This window comes from Anoplophora glabripennis, unplaced genomic scaffold, assembly GCF_000390285.2.
Source record: "Anoplophora glabripennis isolate ALB-LARVAE unplaced genomic scaffold, Agla_2.0 scaffold761, whole genome shotgun sequence".
NCBI lineage: Eukaryota > Metazoa > Arthropoda > Insecta > Coleoptera > Cerambycidae > Anoplophora > Anoplophora glabripennis.
This window is the reverse complement of record NW_019416864.1, coordinates 180,588-199,578: the sequence shown is the minus strand read 5'-3', so window position 1 is coordinate 199,578 and position 18,991 is coordinate 180,588. Positions and strand designations below refer to the sequence as shown.

Below are 18,991 nucleotides of genomic sequence, written 5' to 3'. Positions count from 1 at the left end.
CGTTATGCAAATTTAACTCAAACTCGATGCGGGCCCCGCAGTAGCGATAAAATTCACAGATGAATTCATCGCGTTTCTAATGAATTAAACTATATCGACGTCGCGGTAGGGGATTGGGAGTTTATACTTGAATTATTTAGCTCTGTCCGAAGTTTGGGTTGCAACAAGACCATGGTGTATTTTCATGTTAAAGAACCGTGAATTTTTTATACGCTTGTAACATCAGCTGATATTGAGCGGGGAAGCTTACAATAAACTGTTTTTAGGAAAATAATAATAGAAATAATGGGATCTGCCAGTTCTTTTATCGGGCGCATCTCTCCGAATATTAAAATGCCTACATCGCTTTGGCAGAAAGCTATGTACAAATTAAAAATACTCCTCGTGTGACAAAACTTGTATACCCATGGGAATAGGAGGACACGAACGAAAAGCCTAGGAAAAGAGGCACTCTCGATCAGAACGCTACAGCAGAATCTTTTTCCGAAAATGACATATCATTAGATCCGACATAATTGGTGACGGAAATTGTATTTTTATATCAGTACACTGTAAAAAAATTTCACTCAAATTTCACTCAATTTTACTCAGTAATGTATCAGTGTCTGTCTACACCCGATTGAGTGAAATGTTCACTCTATTAGTATGAGTACAACTGAGTGAAACTATTGGATCAGAAATAAGTGAGATTTACTCCAAGTTACTTACTACAAGTATCAATTGAGCGACTTTTGACTTCTGAGTACATAAAACCAGTTTGGAGTTGACTTTTTCTCTAATATGATTTAAATTTAACTATTATTGAGTCGCTTTTTACACCGACTTGGTTTTTAATTAACTAAATATTGAGTGCAAAAATACGTCAATCATAAATGATTAATTAGCATAGTGTTGAAATTAATTCATTTTGCAGGGCCTCCTCCCGACCTGGCTGAGACCCGTCGGCTAAGGCCTGTTCTCCTGCCGATCACGCTTTTCTGAAGCATCTAACGGGCCGCTATCAACTGTGGTCGAGATTACAGAAGCAATATGTATGTGGTGCCATCTTCACGGCGCCATTCAATTTAGTCGAAATTAATATACTTGCAATTAAACTCACTCAGTAATGAGGACATTAACCTGATTTAAGTACAAGTGCACCATATACGAGTTTACGTGAAGAATTTATTTAAGGAGTACCTATATTTGAGTGAAAGTACTCAGTTTTAGTTTAAATACAATCACAAATGAGTAAAATGACCAAAATGACCAATATTGAGTGAAAATGTGCTCTATAATTTCACTCAATGGATTTACTCCGAACCATTATTACTTTCACTCACACCGATTTTTTTACAGTGAAAGTCTACAGCTATATGATCACTTATTTTAATGGGAAGGTAAGAGAAGAGGCACTAAAATATATACGTCGAATCTGGTGATCTCCAAAACCATGACTTTATTGAAAATGCGGAAATAAGTAATATCGAGGCTCAGTGCATATAAACAAAAATCGCTACGGAAGAAATAAAAGTAAGAGGCACACCAACGATAGTAAATAAAATCAAGCATGCTAAAAGTAATTATCTGATATCAGGAAGATCTATAGAGGGAGAACATTTTGAGCTTCTCAGACCACAGAATGGCAACAACAAAAATGTTTCAAAACTGAAAAGAGTCGGAAACATGCCCAAAGTGTTTTGCTGAAGCAATCGACAGCCACTAAGGCAAGGCTTGCTAGATAACGTAACATAGACGATACAAATGAAGTAAACTGTTATGCGTTTGTATTTTTAAGTCACACGGTTGGAAACAATCTCCACAGGATACACACAAGAATTACATCAATAATGACGTATATGCAATAATATGCATATTCCAAGTATAACCACAATTATGTGGAGGATTTAGTTAACTAAACTATCAACCTTCAAAGTTGGAAATAGAATAATATTCTAAGCCTTAAATATTAATGGATCAAAAGAGAGTAACAGTAAATAATAAAAGATTAAAATTATTGAAAATAAAAGAAATTAAAGAAGTTGCTGAAGAAGTACAAATGTTTCGAATGGTACCCACCGAAGAAGAGAAAAGTAAGAAAAACAAGAAGGAGTAAGCCTTCAAGAGATACGAAACAAAATAGAAACCAATATTATTAAGTGGGAAAGAAGTCGGGCTCTGGGAAAATGAACTGAAACAGAACACAGGAAATACTGGACTTCAAGGCCAGGGCATAGCCATTCTAAGGAGCTCATAGAATATCCTTTGAAGAAAAGAGCAAATGAGTTACTGAGCTTGAATAAAATCCGGTTCAGGAAAGTGACGCATGACGGGACTGATAACGGGACACTGTCACTTTAGGAAACATCTGCATAAGCTAAAGCTTGTAGACAGTCCGGTCTGTCGAGGATGTGACTCGGCAGATGAAACTTCTCTGCATATCATTGGCGAGTGCCCGGGATTTGCACGTAGTAGAATGACGCTCCTGGGGACACCCTATTTGAAACTCAAGGAGCTGAGAGACGTGTCAGCATGGAAGGTTTTGGACTTTGTTAAAAGGACAAAACTACTTGATGAATAGGACTAAGTAGTGGAACGCACAATAGACCTAATAAAGGCCGCGGTGCCATGGGACTTATCAGAACCGACCACTTGGAAAAGAAGAAGAAGAAGAAGTGGGAAGGAAACAATACAGTTATAGACAACACTGTTCTTTCTTAGCTTTAGCTAGGAACCTTTGACCTGCCTTTGTTGTTCTAGGGCTAAACTCTGTCGGGGCGGATTGGCGCTCAGAACCCTTAGGCTCACTCTGATATTATTTTGATTCTTGTTGTTGGTTCCAAGGCTGTAAGCATATATCATCCGGATTTAAATCCGATCGAGATTATTTCAGCGACTATGGAAAAACCTTGCTGATGCATCATAAACGTGCAGAAGTTGAAAGTGATATTTCTAGTAAATCTTCTTAATCCCTTCGAGTGTTATATTATTAAGCTGTGCTAATGTGTTCATTATTTGTGAAAAATTAATTTGCAATGTTTTCATCTAAGTTAACTTTATTGCATTTATAGGCAAAGCCATATTTTCTTGTACGTTTATTATTAACATTAATTCATTTCTGTTATTTAAATCCAACATATGTATTAATATAATATAAAAATATAAAAATATATGCACGCAAATAATTCAATATTTTTAGGTTTGTGCTCTGCCTCTCTCTCGTTCCGAATGCTTCACTTCCGCACATCTATTCCTACTTCTCATCACCAAACATATTTCTATTGACCTTGTCACTGGCATATTACGCTGTGTGGCACATTCTAGTATTTTTAGTATTCATTGTGCTTGCCGCCAGTAGAAGGTTAAAACAGGTATATGCTGATTGCTAATCTCTAAATCAAAACCTTGACCAATTGACCCCATAAAAAACTTGCTGCTGTATTAACATCATAAGGAGAAAATGAAAGATACATCGAAAACAGTAGAAGTGGAGTTTGCAAAGCCAATAATAACTATCTTCGAAACGCCTTAGTCACAACAGAATAAAGATACTTTTATAATTTTTTGTATTGAGTTTACATTGTCTTCAAAATAAATTATCACAGATAAAAATCATATTTACAGTCAGTTCATAAAATTTTTAGTCCATAAGCACTAGAAGTGTTAAGGAATCATGTAAGTATAGTAATGATGTACAAAAATACAAAACACTTTGAGTGTTGTTTAAATTTAACAGAAAAAAATGTACTGCCTTTTTGTAACTGACTCAATTAATGAAAAATTTTGAAAGAGAATATTATTAATTAAATCATGTAATACTTTGTTCACTGGTGCTAAAATTTTGTTCACACAATGTAACTCCCTAATAAAATTTAGTTTGAACCTCACTAAACCGTAAACCGTTAATTAAGCTGCAGTCTGCTTTTGAGTGCAAAGCAACCACTGCTTTCGACGCCTGTAGTATTAGATTGCAAGTGCTGATTCAATTTTCTCTGAGCGCAGGGGAATATAAAGATTTTCATACCCTCTCAAGTTTATAACTTACTGATAAAGTTTAATTGAACGGCTAGAGGAAACTGGAATATAAAAACACTTTAAATGACATTCGATTTAGTTAACAGAAAATTAGGTTGCACTAAATGTGTACAAATGGAGAAGGAACGAACTTTGAAGATTTGTATTTCATTTTCCAACAAAATACAACTTTGGAGAGTCATTGTTCACCCAATTAGGAATCATAAGAATAAATTGTAGTTTTTCCTAGCCACTAAAGGATTCATACAGCTACTCCAAAACTGTTAAGGAAAGAAATATATCTATAGCTACATAATTTAAATATTCACACTGTTCGAGACTATAAGTATGAAATATTTAGCTCGTCTACAGCACTTACCTTTATGTCGAACTGAAGGTATCTCCTAGCCATATCTGGCGTGACCAGTTTCTCAATCAGCTCCACAGGCACCAAAATGTGGCACTGATAAGCAGGGCAAAGTATGTTGTGGGCGTCACCGTCCTGGATCTTCGTGGTGAGATAACTCTTCCAACAAATCTTACAGAACGAGTGCTTGCAGGACATTTTCACCGGTTGCTCCCAGTTTGAAATGGTGAAGAGACAGATCTCGCACTGGAAGAAGAGAATCTTTCATTAGAAAAACGCATCTGTTCTAGAAATATGTTGGTGAACTTATAAGCTAGCAAATTTTCTTCTTCGCCAAACGTTTTAAAGTATCTTAGTAATTACTCGTATCCTCTATATTTAAAAAACAATGCATAGGAAATTGATCCTCAATATTACATTTATTTATATTTTCAATTTTCAGACATACCATAACTTCATTGACTTCTCCCGTAGTTTCGGTGGATATACTCGACTCTACAGACCCAGCGTGTTGTAAAACTGATGACGGTGCTTGAACACCAGCTAATTGGCAACACTCCACAGGGTCTCTCATCCACTTCTCTAATAACAACTCCCTGGACCATTCTGGAAATAAGGTTCGAAAGTATAATACAGTGTGTCCAAGATAAGGATGGGATAGCATTAGGATCTAGGAAACGGTAAGAGATGCGGGGTGGTTCAAATTAGGAAAAAGTTGTTATTTTATATCTAATAATACGCCGTTTAAAAAGTTTTAAAGTTCCGGGTAGTTCCAGAGATATCCGGAAAAACCCGAAAATTTTCAAAATCGTTTTATTTTTTTCTGGCTTTATGTGAAAACGATTTTTAAAATAAATTGCATATTTACCACTTTCGCTCTATCCAAAGCTGTCAACATTTTTACATCAAGTCAATTTTTTTAAATACGTCGCTGCTATTTTTATGAAAAAATCTAAAGTTATTTTTAATTCTGAATTAGATGATATTGCTATTATAAAAAGGTTTTTAGCTTGTTTTAGCTATCATTTAAAATTTTTGAGTACGGCTCTGAACGCTTTGAAAATATCTATTGGGGAAGTTATAACAGTATAAAAGTCAATACGGCACAAAATATCCAACAATTTTTGTTAATAAATGATTTAAAAAAGTTGTACCTAATAAAAAAATAATACGAATTTATGAAATGTTTTATTATTTCTAATTAGTATTTAAAAAAATTTGTATTCTTGCTATTTGTATGTAAGGAAAATACTTGTAGACTCAATTTGGCCCCAATAGTTAAAATTATCTCAGTAATTCCCAAAGTGGATTACCGAGAACTGATTGGCCGTCATTCCAGGAAAATGAAAAGAGCAAACAGGGCATCATATTATAAGTACCTGATTTAAAATTCTATAGGGCTAAATTTAGGTACTGCTTCCGGGCCATGACGTCATGGAAAGTAGGTATATTCCCAATATCATAATAATTTTTTTGCAACTAGTGGAAGATCTTTTTCTCACCAAGTTTTGTTACAAAAATTATTCAATAGGTATCTCTTCTTTCAAACAATATAGATCTCTAGAGAAATTAAACAGTAACAGAACAATTTTATATTGATTATGCGAAGGAAAGCAACTGAATCCGATATTTATATTCACTATTAACACATAATAGTCCAAGCATTATAGAGAAATGCTTACAGAAATTATTACCTGGACAAAAAAAATATAACTGTATAGAAAATTAAATTTTAAATAGTTTCTTGTTCTTTAAACTCGATCCAAAATGGCGAACATGGTTAAAAAAAATCGCATAGTTGCAAAAAACGGTTTTTCTAAAATAACTAAAAAAATATAGCACCGATTGAAAAATTTTAAATGACAAAGTTGTAGGTTTTAAAAAGATCTATCGACTGATTTTTTGTAAATATCGATTGCTTTTTTACTTTTCGAGATATATCGGAAAAACCGTTAAAAATCTTCTCTTTTCTCTTCTTCTATAACTCGTTTACATTTATGTTGCCTTATTTGCTATTTACTGCAAGCATAGCCCGCGGCAAGCCAAAAAAGTACATTTTTGAAAAATTTAAAAATATTAATTCTTTTTCGAGATATATCCATTTTTTGAAAAAAAAGGCGCTCTCGAAAATTAACTAAATCTTTTCAGTGGATAGCCCTACAGTGACGATTTTCGGTTTATTTTCTTCGTAAAGAGTTATATTATTATGCTGTGAAAAAATGTTGACGATTTTATTAATTTTAAGGATCAAAAAATGACTGACTTGCACTTTTTTTGGGTGTTTTATTCAAATAACTATTTCAATTTTTATTTTATGAAAACTTTTAAAGAAAGAAATTGCTGACATATTTTCACGAATTTAAAAAAAAAAAATGTTTTTCTAGGACCTTCTGGAGCCGAGACAATTTTTTTATTTAAAAAGCCGAGATATTAAAGATTTTGCAAGCGCGAGCCATTTAGACTGCACGTCATCAGTTTTCAAAGAGAGCGCGCGCCGCTTCCCCCTACTTCTCCGTCCGGTCCAGCTGACGCACTCAGAGCTTGGCACGCTTCAGTTTTATTACTCAACTACTAATACTAATAATCAAATAACCATATCCTACTATTTTTTTTTTGAAAATATAAGTATTCGATATTAACCTCCATCAAGCGCATCATTGTAAAATGTTAATTGCGTCTTTAATTTTTTTTTAAAATAAAAAATTATTTCGGCTCCAGAAGGTCATAGAAAAAAATTTTTTTTTAATTCGTGAAAAAATGTCAGCAGTTTCTTTCTTTAAAAGTCATTTTCATAAAATAAAAATTGAAATAGTTATTTGAAAAAAACATACCCAAAAAAAGTGCAACTTTTTCAGTCATTTTTTGATCCTTAAAATTAATAACGTCGTCAACATTTTTTCACAGCATGATAATATAACTCTTCACGAAGAAAATGAACCAAAAATCGTCACTGTAGGGCTATCTGCTGAGAAGATCTAGCCAATTTTCGAGAGCGCCCTATTTTCAAAAAATCGATATATCTCGAAAAATAATTAATGTTTTTAAATTTTTCAAAAATGTACTTTTTTGTCTTGCCGCGGGCTATGCTTGCAGTAAATAGCAAGTATGGGAACGTAGATGTAAACGAGTTGTAGAAGAAGAGAAAAGAGAAGATTTTTTACGGTTTTTTCGATATAACTCGAAAATTAACAAAGCAATCGATACTTACAAAAAAATCTGTCGATAGATCTTTTAGAAACCTACAACTTTCTCATTTAAAATTTTTCAATCGGTGCTATATTTTTTTAGTTATTTTTAGAAAAACCGTTTTTTGCAACTATGCGATTTTTTTAACCATGTTCGCCATTTTGGATCGAGTTTAAAGAACAAGAAACTCAATTTAAAATTTAATTTTCTATACGGTCATATTTTTTTTTGTCCAGGTAATAATTTCGGCAAATTTAACGTTAATCCGTGACATAATGCTTGGACTATAATTATAGTTGGGCAAAACTACATTTATTAAAATTTATTAGTACTCAATGAAAAAGTAGGCAGTAATATTTAGGGAAGAAAATTAGCATTCCGCTTTATAGAAACAAATGATTTATGTCAATAATGAACATCAACATTGACAGTATTTTGTTTTCCATGGCAACGTTGACAAAATTAGTAACAGACTTGACCGAACCAGTATTTTCTTTATGCATATCATTTTATATCCTTTCAACACGAGGAAGTATCGAAAAACTCCTAATAAATTTAATGTTTTCGATAAAAATGTGAACTTTCTTTCGAGAAAAATAATTTCGATGACGTCAACTCTCAGGACGATTAACTTGCCAAGTTTAAAACCACGCGCTTGTGATTACCTATTTTCTCTTTCGGGTGACCTAAAATGGGAATTTTAGACACGTGCATGTTTGTTTTTAACATTAGCTCTATACACAGAGAAAAGTCCAGAAGCATTGAAGTGTGTGGTGACTATAAATATTTAAATGAAATCTTCCCAGATAAGTGAATAGGCACAAATCATCCAATCAAGTGGCCTTTGGATGGCGCAATTTAAGTCCATTGGATTCTACTCACAAGAGATTGGAAAAAAAACTTCCACAAAACTTAAAAAAAAAAACTTTTTAATACCAGCTTCAAAGTTCATTTGTGCACTTGTTCGTTGATAAGTGAATTTCGTAAAAAAAATCGTTAATTTAATTTTGTCTGTATTTGTAAGTTTTGTAATTTTAAGACAAAATGTGAAATCCAATCATAGGAATGAAATTGTAATACACATTTTTTAAAGTCTTCTGACAATAGTCTTCTAGCTGTTTCAAGCAACTTTTATTTTTACTACGGTTGGTTGTCTAAAGTACAGCTGTGGACAATAAAAATTTTCCAGTATAATCTGGATTCGTTCCTTTATAAATCATGGTAAAAAGTAACATATTGTAAATTTAGTTATTTATGAGTGAAATTATCTTATTGTTAAATTCTGGGTAATTTATCACTCAAATTATTGTAGATATTACTCATTTCTAAACACAAAGTTGTGTACAAACAGATGCCGTTGGGACTTTGATGTCAAAGGAGTTTGAAAAAGATCAGTAAACTTTCAGTGGCATGATTTCCTTTTTTTTTTGCCAACTATGTTTCAATTTTTACATTTAAATGCTATCTTTATTTCATAATTATTATGACCTCGAAAATTTACTATTGTTTATTATAATCTCATTTGAAGTTTATAATATGTAAAAAATATAATTGTAAATTTAACGAGACGTTAAATAAAATGACTAACATTATTTAACAAAACAAGTAAAACGTAATTATAACATACAGGGTAGAGCAATTAAAATAGGCCACCTAAAATATTTGCAACAGGTTTTTCCGGAAAACCCCCAAACAGGTCGATTTTGCTTTCAAGGGGGACATCTTTTAATTATAAATTCATGGATATAGGGTCAACCCCCAAAACGGGGTCGCAACCCCTAAAAGAATCTTAAAAGCAAGCGAAGTTTTTTGTTCTGCCTTAAAATTGATGTAAAAAGCCTGTTGAAAGTGTCGGTTAAATAAATCGAAAAAAAGACTTAAAATAGTAATAAAAAACTCGTCGGATAATAATACTGTAAAAAATGAGGTTTATCACAGAAGTCTTGATAAGGTGATGGGTTTTATTAAAAATGTAGTGAGTGCGAGAGAGACGCAGTATACGGAGGCGACCAAGTACGTCCGAGAAACCCGGCTCACGCGCTTTATTAATAATACAAAAACAAGTCTTCAGAAAAAAAATTTTTTTTCTCAAAACTGAAAACATCATTGGAAACGACTATCTTTCCCCTTCAAAACGCATTTTTTTATTTGGAAAAAGCTCTATTTTTCGCGGAGATATCGTCAATTTAAGATGACCAGTATGGCTATATTATTACATCATGGCTAACCCCATAACACTGAGCGCTGCTAGCCCTAATTGTTAGGAACGTTAACCCCAAGCCCTATAACCCCACAACACTAAGCGGAGCGAGCCCTCATCGTCAGGAAGGTTAACTTCAAGCCCTATAACCCAATAACACTAAGCGCTGCGAGCCCTAATCGTCAGGAAGGTTAACCCCAAGCCCTATATGTCTGGAAGGTTAATCCCAAGCCCTATAACCCCACAACACTAAGCGCTGTGAGCCCTAATCGTCAGGAAGGTTAACTTCAAGCCCTATTACCCAATAACCCTTAATACCCATTAATTGTGTTATAGGTCGAGCCATGGTTTAATAAGGTAGCTATACTGATCATCTTTAATCGACGATATCTCCGCGAAAAATAAAGCTTTTTACAAATAAAAAAATGCGTTTTGAAGGGGAAAGATAGTAGTTTCCAATGATATTTTCAGTTTTGAGAAAAAAAATTTTTTTCGCCAAGTTACATAACCTTGAAAATAGCAAAAATACGTGTTTTTTGCACTTTTAGGTTAGAATATCTCGGAAACCTAGGGTGATGGATCAATTCTGAGGCCAGATTCGGATTCAGCGCGCCAAATGCCTTTGGAAACGTGTTGTCTGATCTCTGGAATTTTTTCCTTGTTGGCCTGTGTTATTAAAGAATTTTGGCAACATTAAAAATTGCAATTTTTAATATAGTTTATTTGAAAATGGTTAAAATCGCGTTTTTTCGAACTAAAAATCGTTAATATCTCGAAAAAGGTAGATTTTAGAGAAAAGTTGCATAGGAACTTATTTGTTCAGGAAACAATAAAAAATTACGAATTTGTTTAAAACAATTTTTGACCATTAGTAACGTCTGGCAACATGTGGATATGTTACAAAGGTCATTTTTTTAGTAAGATTATGAAAAAAATCGAATGAGAGTCATGTTCCTAGAGGGAGCAAAGATACAGCCTGGACTAAATATTGTACGGAATGTAACTTAAATGCCATGAGATTTGTTTTGCTAACGAACAGTTGAGTATTAATTGTATCGATTATTTCGGAATAATTGGGTGTGGACTCGTTTTAATAAGAAATTGTGTTGATTTTGAATGAAAATTTAGTTTCAGTTTCTTTTACGGTGTATTAGATTCATTTTTTAACCTCTTTAAATATTTTATGTTGGAGACATTCTTTTGTCCATAGCTGTACACAAAATTTTATTTCAAGTTGCACACTGGATCACTAGTTGTTAAAGATCGCTGCTTTAACTTACTGTAATGTAGTAGATATATTTTCTCAGGATCAACTTTTTTATAAATTTTAACGAGGACTTATTAAAATAACCTTTCTCAGGAAAAGAAAGTGATGACCTAATTTGGTCAATTAGTGAGCCACCCTAAAACTCGCTGTACGCCTACGACTTTATTCTGGCCTATAAATATTCAGATTACAATTTGATTGACATGGCACATGATCTGCATTGCAAATTTTGTACAACAATTAATTTTTTTATAATGTAGACCTACTCCGTTTTTAGATAAGCCGATAGCTCAAAGGTCGGAGGTCACTGCGTAAAAAAATAAAATATGTATAGAGCTAAGTAAAAAAAAAAACAATTTAAAATTAATTTGATGAGTTTTTTATACGGATCCATTAAAGCAGGCTATTTATTGCTGAAGGAATGTTTGCTGGTGAATTTAAAGGTTTTGAAAAACTCTTTGTCAAACAAGTATTTAATACGTAATACATGTTTTTATGTAGAGCAATAATTATGACATTACCAAAAAAATTGTCCTGGAGGAATTTGTGCCGTTGTTGTGTCAAATGAATTTGGAAGTTTAGAAAAATTTTTTCAAGAAAATATCTTCATACATTGGAAAAAGTGTTTAGTTTTAAATATTACGGTTATTTTTCTATTGTCTTATTTCTTGTAACTGTTGGATCTTACCATTGTCCCTCAACAATGCTTCTGCTGTAAACAAAGGGATCTTCAACATATCAGAAGTATCAACAAGTAGCTGGTCCTTAGCTTCTTGTAAATCCTGACTGCGCAGTCCACTATAAACTTCTTGGTCACTGATTATTTCGTCCTCATTTACCACATCAGCGTTATCTGCCTAAAAATTGATTTTCAAAAACTATTATGGGATTTTTTCGATATAAAGTAACAAAAGGTTAAGGGACAAGCCCTGGTAAGAAATGTCTTTAGCAAATTACTTACAAAAACCATTCTGCTTTCCAGTAATCTCGCTATGTCGTGGTGAGATCCTCTCATTGCTAGATCACAGGGTGTTAATTTGTCATTATTTTCCACAAAAAGTGGGGCACCGTGGGCCAGAAGTAACTCTACGCATCTCTTTAGACCTGTTTGTGCTGCCCAATGCAAAGCAGTGTTGCCTTCCTAAAACAAAATAACGAAAAGAAGAGGTAAAAAAAATGAAAATGGTAACACAATTATCGATAAAAAATAACAATGGCAACACTAAGTACAGAATTTATATATAGTATTGTAGCAAAAGTCGCTCTAGTGTGCTTTGCTTATGCTGTGCTATTGTCTCATGATGTTTCTAGAATATCTACTGTTTCTATCATGCTCTTAGAAGTTGAGATTGTTATATACTGGTCTTAGAAACCCATGGAAATTTCGAGAAATCACGAAAAATATATAAACGGCCGCGCAAATGCGCGCGGGGAGTTTTTGAAAGGTTTGGTCACATTTTCTTATCGGTCACAGTTTGTAAACTGTGTAATTAGATTGTGCTAAATAAAGGAAATTCGGTGCAAAATTGTGTCAGAAGTGGGATTATGTGGATTGTTAGTTTGAGAAGACTGTGAATGCCAGTGAGTACGAGACCTCAAGTAGCAAAAATGGACGAGTCACTGAAACAGATAATGGAAATGATGATGGTAATGAAGGCTGATATGAAGATAGGACAAGATGTATTAATATCTGACATGAGTCACTGAAACAGTTAATGGAAATGACGATGGTAATCAAAGCTGACATGAAAACAAAACAAGATGTATTAAGATCTGTTATAAAAATAGAACAAAATGCACTGGATGCATTAAAGTCTAATATGAAGACAAGACAGAATGCGTTAAGATCTGATATCTGACAGGAAACGATGCACTGGATGCAATAAGGTTTGATATGAAAACAGGATATGATGCTTTAAGAGAAATGAGGAATATGAAAGACGGAATCAAAAGTGAAATGAAAAATCAATTAGATGAACAAGCCAGTAAGATAAATAACATTAAGATAGAAATAGACAACCGGTTGGACAATGTAGATCACCGATTCGAAAATGTAGATCACAGATTTAACAACATAGAGAAATCAAGAAGAAAGAGATTACCATTATAAGAAAAGAAATAGAAGATATGAGGAAAGAATTTGAAACAGGACGTGATTCCATCATCTATTTGACAGTATATCGATGGAATGTAGAGAGAGATAATAGGCCAAGTGAGATGAAACTACTCTCACGTCACGTGACTTAGGGTATTTGCAGAATTATCACGCGAGATATGTTATATCCACTACATGGTATTAAGTGATGCGTATTTTACATACAGATTTGACAATATTTTTTTTATTGTCATGTTACTACCAAAAAAGAGTCAGTTTCATCATCAGAAATAGATTTTCTTTTTAAATCAATGTCCCGTGATTTGTATCCTAGGTCACGTCAATTAGAGCAAATCGCTGACGGTTTGGCAGTTCATGTTGGAACAGCTACAATATACAGAAAGTCGGCTTTAGCTTCATCCATAGAATAATGTCAAATCTATGGATTTCATGACATAAACTGTCAAAATTGAACAGGTTCGGCCAAAATTCATCAGTTTGATGCTCCAGCGAAAATTTACATACGGTAGGTGAGGGAAGACACAACAAATAAGTAAAACAATGTATAAGCACACTGGAAAGTCTTTCACTAGAGTATTTAGGTGTTCGTTTAAAAAATGATTAAATAAGGCCAAGCTATTAAAATAACAGAGGTGTTAGTATTTAATAAATTGTTTTTCACTCCACACAATCTTTGTTTATATCTAGATTGTCATATTTCCAAATATGACACCATATCTATTAATTTTCTCTTATCACTGCATTTTTCAATTGAGCGATCCCCGATCCCTGTTATAAATATAATGTCAAGGACTTGCGTTATCGATGTATTTATTTAATTTAAAAAACGTAAACAATAATATATCCAATTCGTTTAAATATATTTGCTATATTGAATAAATCATTTATATTTGACAACCGATTCATTAATTAACAATAAATGATAACAAATTATATTATTAGCAGCAAGCGAATATATCACAGCTGTATAATTTACGCGACAGCTAACAATCAGTCGAATTGTATCATATATTTTGTTCTTTCATATATGTGCATGTAATTACATTTTTTAAAGTATTTTTCATGGCGATTTCAACTTGAATTCTGAAATTATACATATGATTATACCCCATACTGGAAAATAAGTGTACATTGCTCTATAAATCTTTAACATAATCAACGAAAAAAGTTCCTGTCCAAAAACGCTTCGTTATAAAGATAAAAGGTTTCGAAACGTTTAAAAAATTCTGCATATGTTGAAATATATCTTCAAATGCCTGACTTAGATTGATAAAAACTTAGCCCAAAGACTGAACTTAACAAAACTTATGGGATAAAATTGCTTGGTTGGAACACAAATTTGTCTTCTAATGTCGGACATCTAGGGAAAGTCATTAAGTACCTAATTTTGGTTGATATTTGTAAGGAGAAAAAAAATCATTTTATACGAAAAAATGGATCAATTTTAATTATTTTTTTAAATTTAAAAGAAGTAAAGTTTGGCATAATACTTCATTAACAACCTGTATATTGATTTTAAGGCAATTCAATATTAAACTGATTGCTGCAAAATCTAGTTACCCTAAAATAGTATTCCTCTTCATTTCAGTTGTGCCAATAGCTTGATACCCTTTAAGTTGTGACTTTTGCAACAAAGAATGGCAGAATAATCTTTATAACATAATATAATATACGAAACACATGTACGAAAGCGCGACATTATTTATTACCTTGTCCTGTGCGGCGAGATCGACTTTTTCCCTGCCGCCGTTATTCAAAGAGACGCCCTTCCAATAAAGCAGGAGCTGGACGCACGCCGCTCTGCGTTCTTGAGCGCTGAAACTCTTTGTCTGGTTCAGCTGGCAGGCGCTGTGGAGGACCGTCTCGTTCAAGCCATTCTTCTTGTTGGGATTCCCACCCAGGTCGTTCAAGAACGTGCGGAGGAGGTGCTTCATACCTATGGAGCAGAGAATGCTGTTATAGTAATCGCGAAATGGAGTCGGGATAATTTTTATGGGATAATTCTTCTCATGAAGATATATTCTGGAATAGGACTATACTCCAAACGCGTGCACGGATTTTTAAAAGACTTAAAGAGGTCGTTTTTAGACATACAGATTTAGGGAACTATAGATCACGTCTTAACTAGGTGGTGTAGGAATACACACATGAAAAACTTGCTGGCCATAATAAATGAAGAATATAGATGATGACTCACACAGGTGTTGAAGAAAACGAAAAAGTTGGAAAAATGAGACTGTAGTACCGGAGACATTGACAAATAGTTCCAGAACTGGGTATTATATTCACGATATTATTTAGTACATAATTATTTGTGTATTTATGTATTGAATATTTTTTTATGGGATTCGTATAGATATTATCCTAACAATATTACAAAGTGGAGAAAAGATACTCGTATGTATAAAAGTACAGGTTAAGGTCAGTATTGTTGGTAGAAGAAATGATAGAGCATCTTTTCTTCAATAAAGTGTGATGGTGTGACATATTTTTCTACTTACTCTCAATGATTCTTTAAAAGGTGGAGAGAAGGTATTCATATCTGTCGAAGTACAGGTTGAGGTCAGTACGTTTGGTAGAAAAAAGTAAAGTGTGATGGTGTGATCTGCTTATTTTAAATAGGTAGGACATATTTTTCTACTTATTCTCAAGGATTTGTTAAAAGGTGGAGAAGTACAGGTTGAGATCAGTAATTTTGTTAGAAGAAATTATGGAGGAAAGCATATTTTCTTCAGTAGAGTGTGATAGTATGACCTGCTTATTTAAATAGATAGGGTATATTTTTCTATTTATCCTCAAGGATTTTTTAAAAGCTGAGGAGAAGGTGTCTGTATCTGTAGAGGTTGGGGCCAGTACTTTTGGTAGAAGAAATGATACAGGTAAGCATCTTTTCTCCATTAATGTGTAATGGTGATCTGCTTATTTTAAATAGGTAGAACATAGTTTTCTACTTATTTGTTAAAAGGTGGAGAGAAGGTACTCATATCTCTAGAAGTACAGGTTGAGGTCAGTAATTTTGTTAGAAGAAATGATGGAGGTAAGCATCTTTTTTCAATAAAGTGGGATATACTTATTTTAAATAGGTGGAACAAATGTTTCTACTTATTCTCAAGGATTTTTTAAAATGTAGGGAGAATGTATTCATATCTGTAGAAGCACAGGTTGAGGTCAGTACTTTTGATAGAAAGTATGATAAAGGTAAGCATCTTTTCTTCAGTAAAGTGTGATGGTGTGATTTTCTTATTTTAAATAGATAGGGCATATTTTTCTACATATCCTCAAAGATCTTGTTCTCAATGACATATTAAAATTGTTATATATTTTTTAAATTAAATAAAACAAAAAAATATTGAGTATTAAAGTAGGTAGGTAGGTATAGACATTATGATCCACATAAGTCACCCGGGACTAATACTAATTGACTTATTAAAAAATATAAGTATATTTTATTTTAAAAAATAGGAAATATAAAGGTTGTGGAGCGTATTATAAAATTTATTGCAGTTTTTGAAAAATTACCGTGTCATAAAAAAGTATATGGTAAAATTTTGTTGATGTTAAAAACACCAATACGGCACGCGCATAGATTGTGATATTGTTCTCAATTTTTACATTCATAATACAAATTTTGGAAAAAGTTATTGAAAAAGGTTGTTCAAAATGTTTTTTAACATTAAATTAATATAAAATTAAGTTTTTTCCGCCTTTCAGTGCCATGTATATCGGCGTATTCACAGAAGCTGTACAAATTTAGGCGAGTTTTGTATATACGATGATTCAGTCATATCATTAATTTTAACCACGTATTCGGAAAGACAGAAAATCGAAAAAAAATTTTACTGGACCTTTTAAAAAATAAGCAATTTGTTACTTTTGGATCACTAACCATATTACTACATCAGTATTTTTACATAAATATTACAATTTATAAATTAAAGAACATCTTTCTTTTGAAAATCCAACGGAAGCAAACAAAGACAAACATTTAAATCGAATGGAAGGAAATCAATATTTAAGTAATTTCTATATCGCTTCAGGTCTTGTTTTTATCTATAAGCCACCCAAAGCTAATTTTCACCAACCTAAATATTTTCCACTTTTCTTTCGTTCCAGTTTGTGGGTCGTAGTAGGTGAAGGGTTAGGAATATTCAGGTCACTGGATCCGCGTTATAGAGGTCGGTGTCTTATCAATTACCAAGACGTGTTGTATTTGTGGAGAAAGACTCTAGAAATAATTGGAACACTGTCGCCCTTTATCAGAAATTATTGCTTACCTAAGTGCTCGCTCAAGTACGGCTGAGTCGCAAGAAATATTCCTTTGATTTCCAGTAATTTTTAATTAAATCTTAAGCAACTTAATGAGTTGCAGAGTTGTACAGGTAAAAGGCTCTTTTGATGCATGCATAGGTGGCGCCACTTACTTCATAATGACTTAGTTGAGAGGGTTGGAAATATATTTTCCTTTGAAGCAGTCGTCCTTGAAAAATCGCTATTACCACTATAGAAGCGAAGAGTTTTCTTCACTGAATAGTCAGTGAACTTTTAAGCAAAGCTATTGGTTATTATGGGTGTAAATTATTTAGCAACACTGTCAAAGGAACTTGGATTGTACATTGAAAAAGAAGGAAAAATAAAGAAAATGTTTTAGTCGCTCTGCAGGAGAAATAAGAGGTAGTGGAGGATTGCAGAAGTATCTAAAGATCGAAAAAATTAGTATCTAATCAAAAGGCGTAAAAATTCTGGAATAATTAATGAACATACATTACAAAAGACAACGACAAAGTCTAGAGGAGGTTGTTGAATCAAACTGGCACTCAATTTTATGGCACGACGAAGGTCTCAACACCAAATGGATAAAGAAAGAAACCAACAGTAAAATCGTGATAAGGTGATAAGGTGGAACTTTAGAAAAAAACTAAATACAGAGAATCAAGAATTCCTCATCTGGTTGCATTTATACAATTTATGGATTCAAGGGATTAGGAACTAGATCAAGAGGAATCGCGAATATAATCAAAGCCAAGGAATTGTCAAAAAAATGGAACCTGTAAAGTAGATGATTACCAGATTATTAATTAACATCTTAGTGCCTCAATCACGTGACACCTGGGAATGATAATATTTAGACGAGAAACTACAATCAGTTCTCAGAAAAAATAGATATAGTGACAAATATATCGAATGAGGTATCAGTAAAATACTTAGAAGAAAATAATTAACGTATATATACAAAATGTACCTTTCCCAAATTGGAGTGAAGTTATCCACACATTTCCAGCCACGATTTATGACACATGGTACATTGAAGGTGGGATAGATGAAACCGCAGCTATGGGCGGGGCAAGACATGCGCATGCGCTGTGTGCGCAATAGACGCAGTATGTAACTAATTAATCATTCTACGGTGAACTCGGTGATATCAAATACGCCTATATAATTTACTCAATACATGGGTACAGCGAGTAACTAAATTAGTTAAATCACGACAGGATGTCTTTGAAATATTATAAATATAATAACGAATTAGCGTCATAAAAGAAAATTATTTTCTAGAGTTGTGTTTACGTTGCCAAGTGCACGCCCGGAAAATCTATAAATATAGACCACCAAGGCAAAACATTGTAACCAACATCAGCTCCGAGTAGCATCCCCCTGAATTATTTTAAATATAATAAGGAATTAGCGCCATAAAAGAATATTTTTTTCTCGAGTTGTGGGAACGGTGCCACATGCACGCTCGGAAAATCTATAAATATACACCCCGTACTACTACCCCACCAAAGGAAATGATTGTAACCAACACCAGATCCGAGTAGCATCCCCCTGAATTATTTTAAATATAATAAGGAATTAGCGCCATAA

The 18,991-nt window shown here is 33.2% G+C and overlaps 1 protein-coding gene across 1 annotated transcript in view; it reads right to left on the bottom strand.

The window, feature by feature from the left end:
• The window catches only part of LOC108914777 (ankyrin repeat and IBR domain-containing protein 1), a 50,992-nt gene that overhangs the window by 21,979 nt on the left and 10,022 nt on the right, over positions 1-18,991 (bottom strand). Inside the window, exons 3-7 of the mRNA XM_018720657.1 lie at positions 14,839-15,065; positions 11,975-12,154; positions 11,702-11,870; positions 4,809-4,966; positions 4,373-4,606 (exon numbers count right to left, since the gene is read on the bottom strand). Of these exons, the coding sequence (XP_018576173.1) occupies positions 4,373-4,606; positions 4,809-4,966; positions 11,702-11,870; positions 11,975-12,154; positions 14,839-15,065 (968 nt within the window). The remainder of the gene's footprint in view (positions 1-4,372; positions 4,607-4,808; positions 4,967-11,701; positions 11,871-11,974; positions 12,155-14,838; positions 15,066-18,991) is intronic.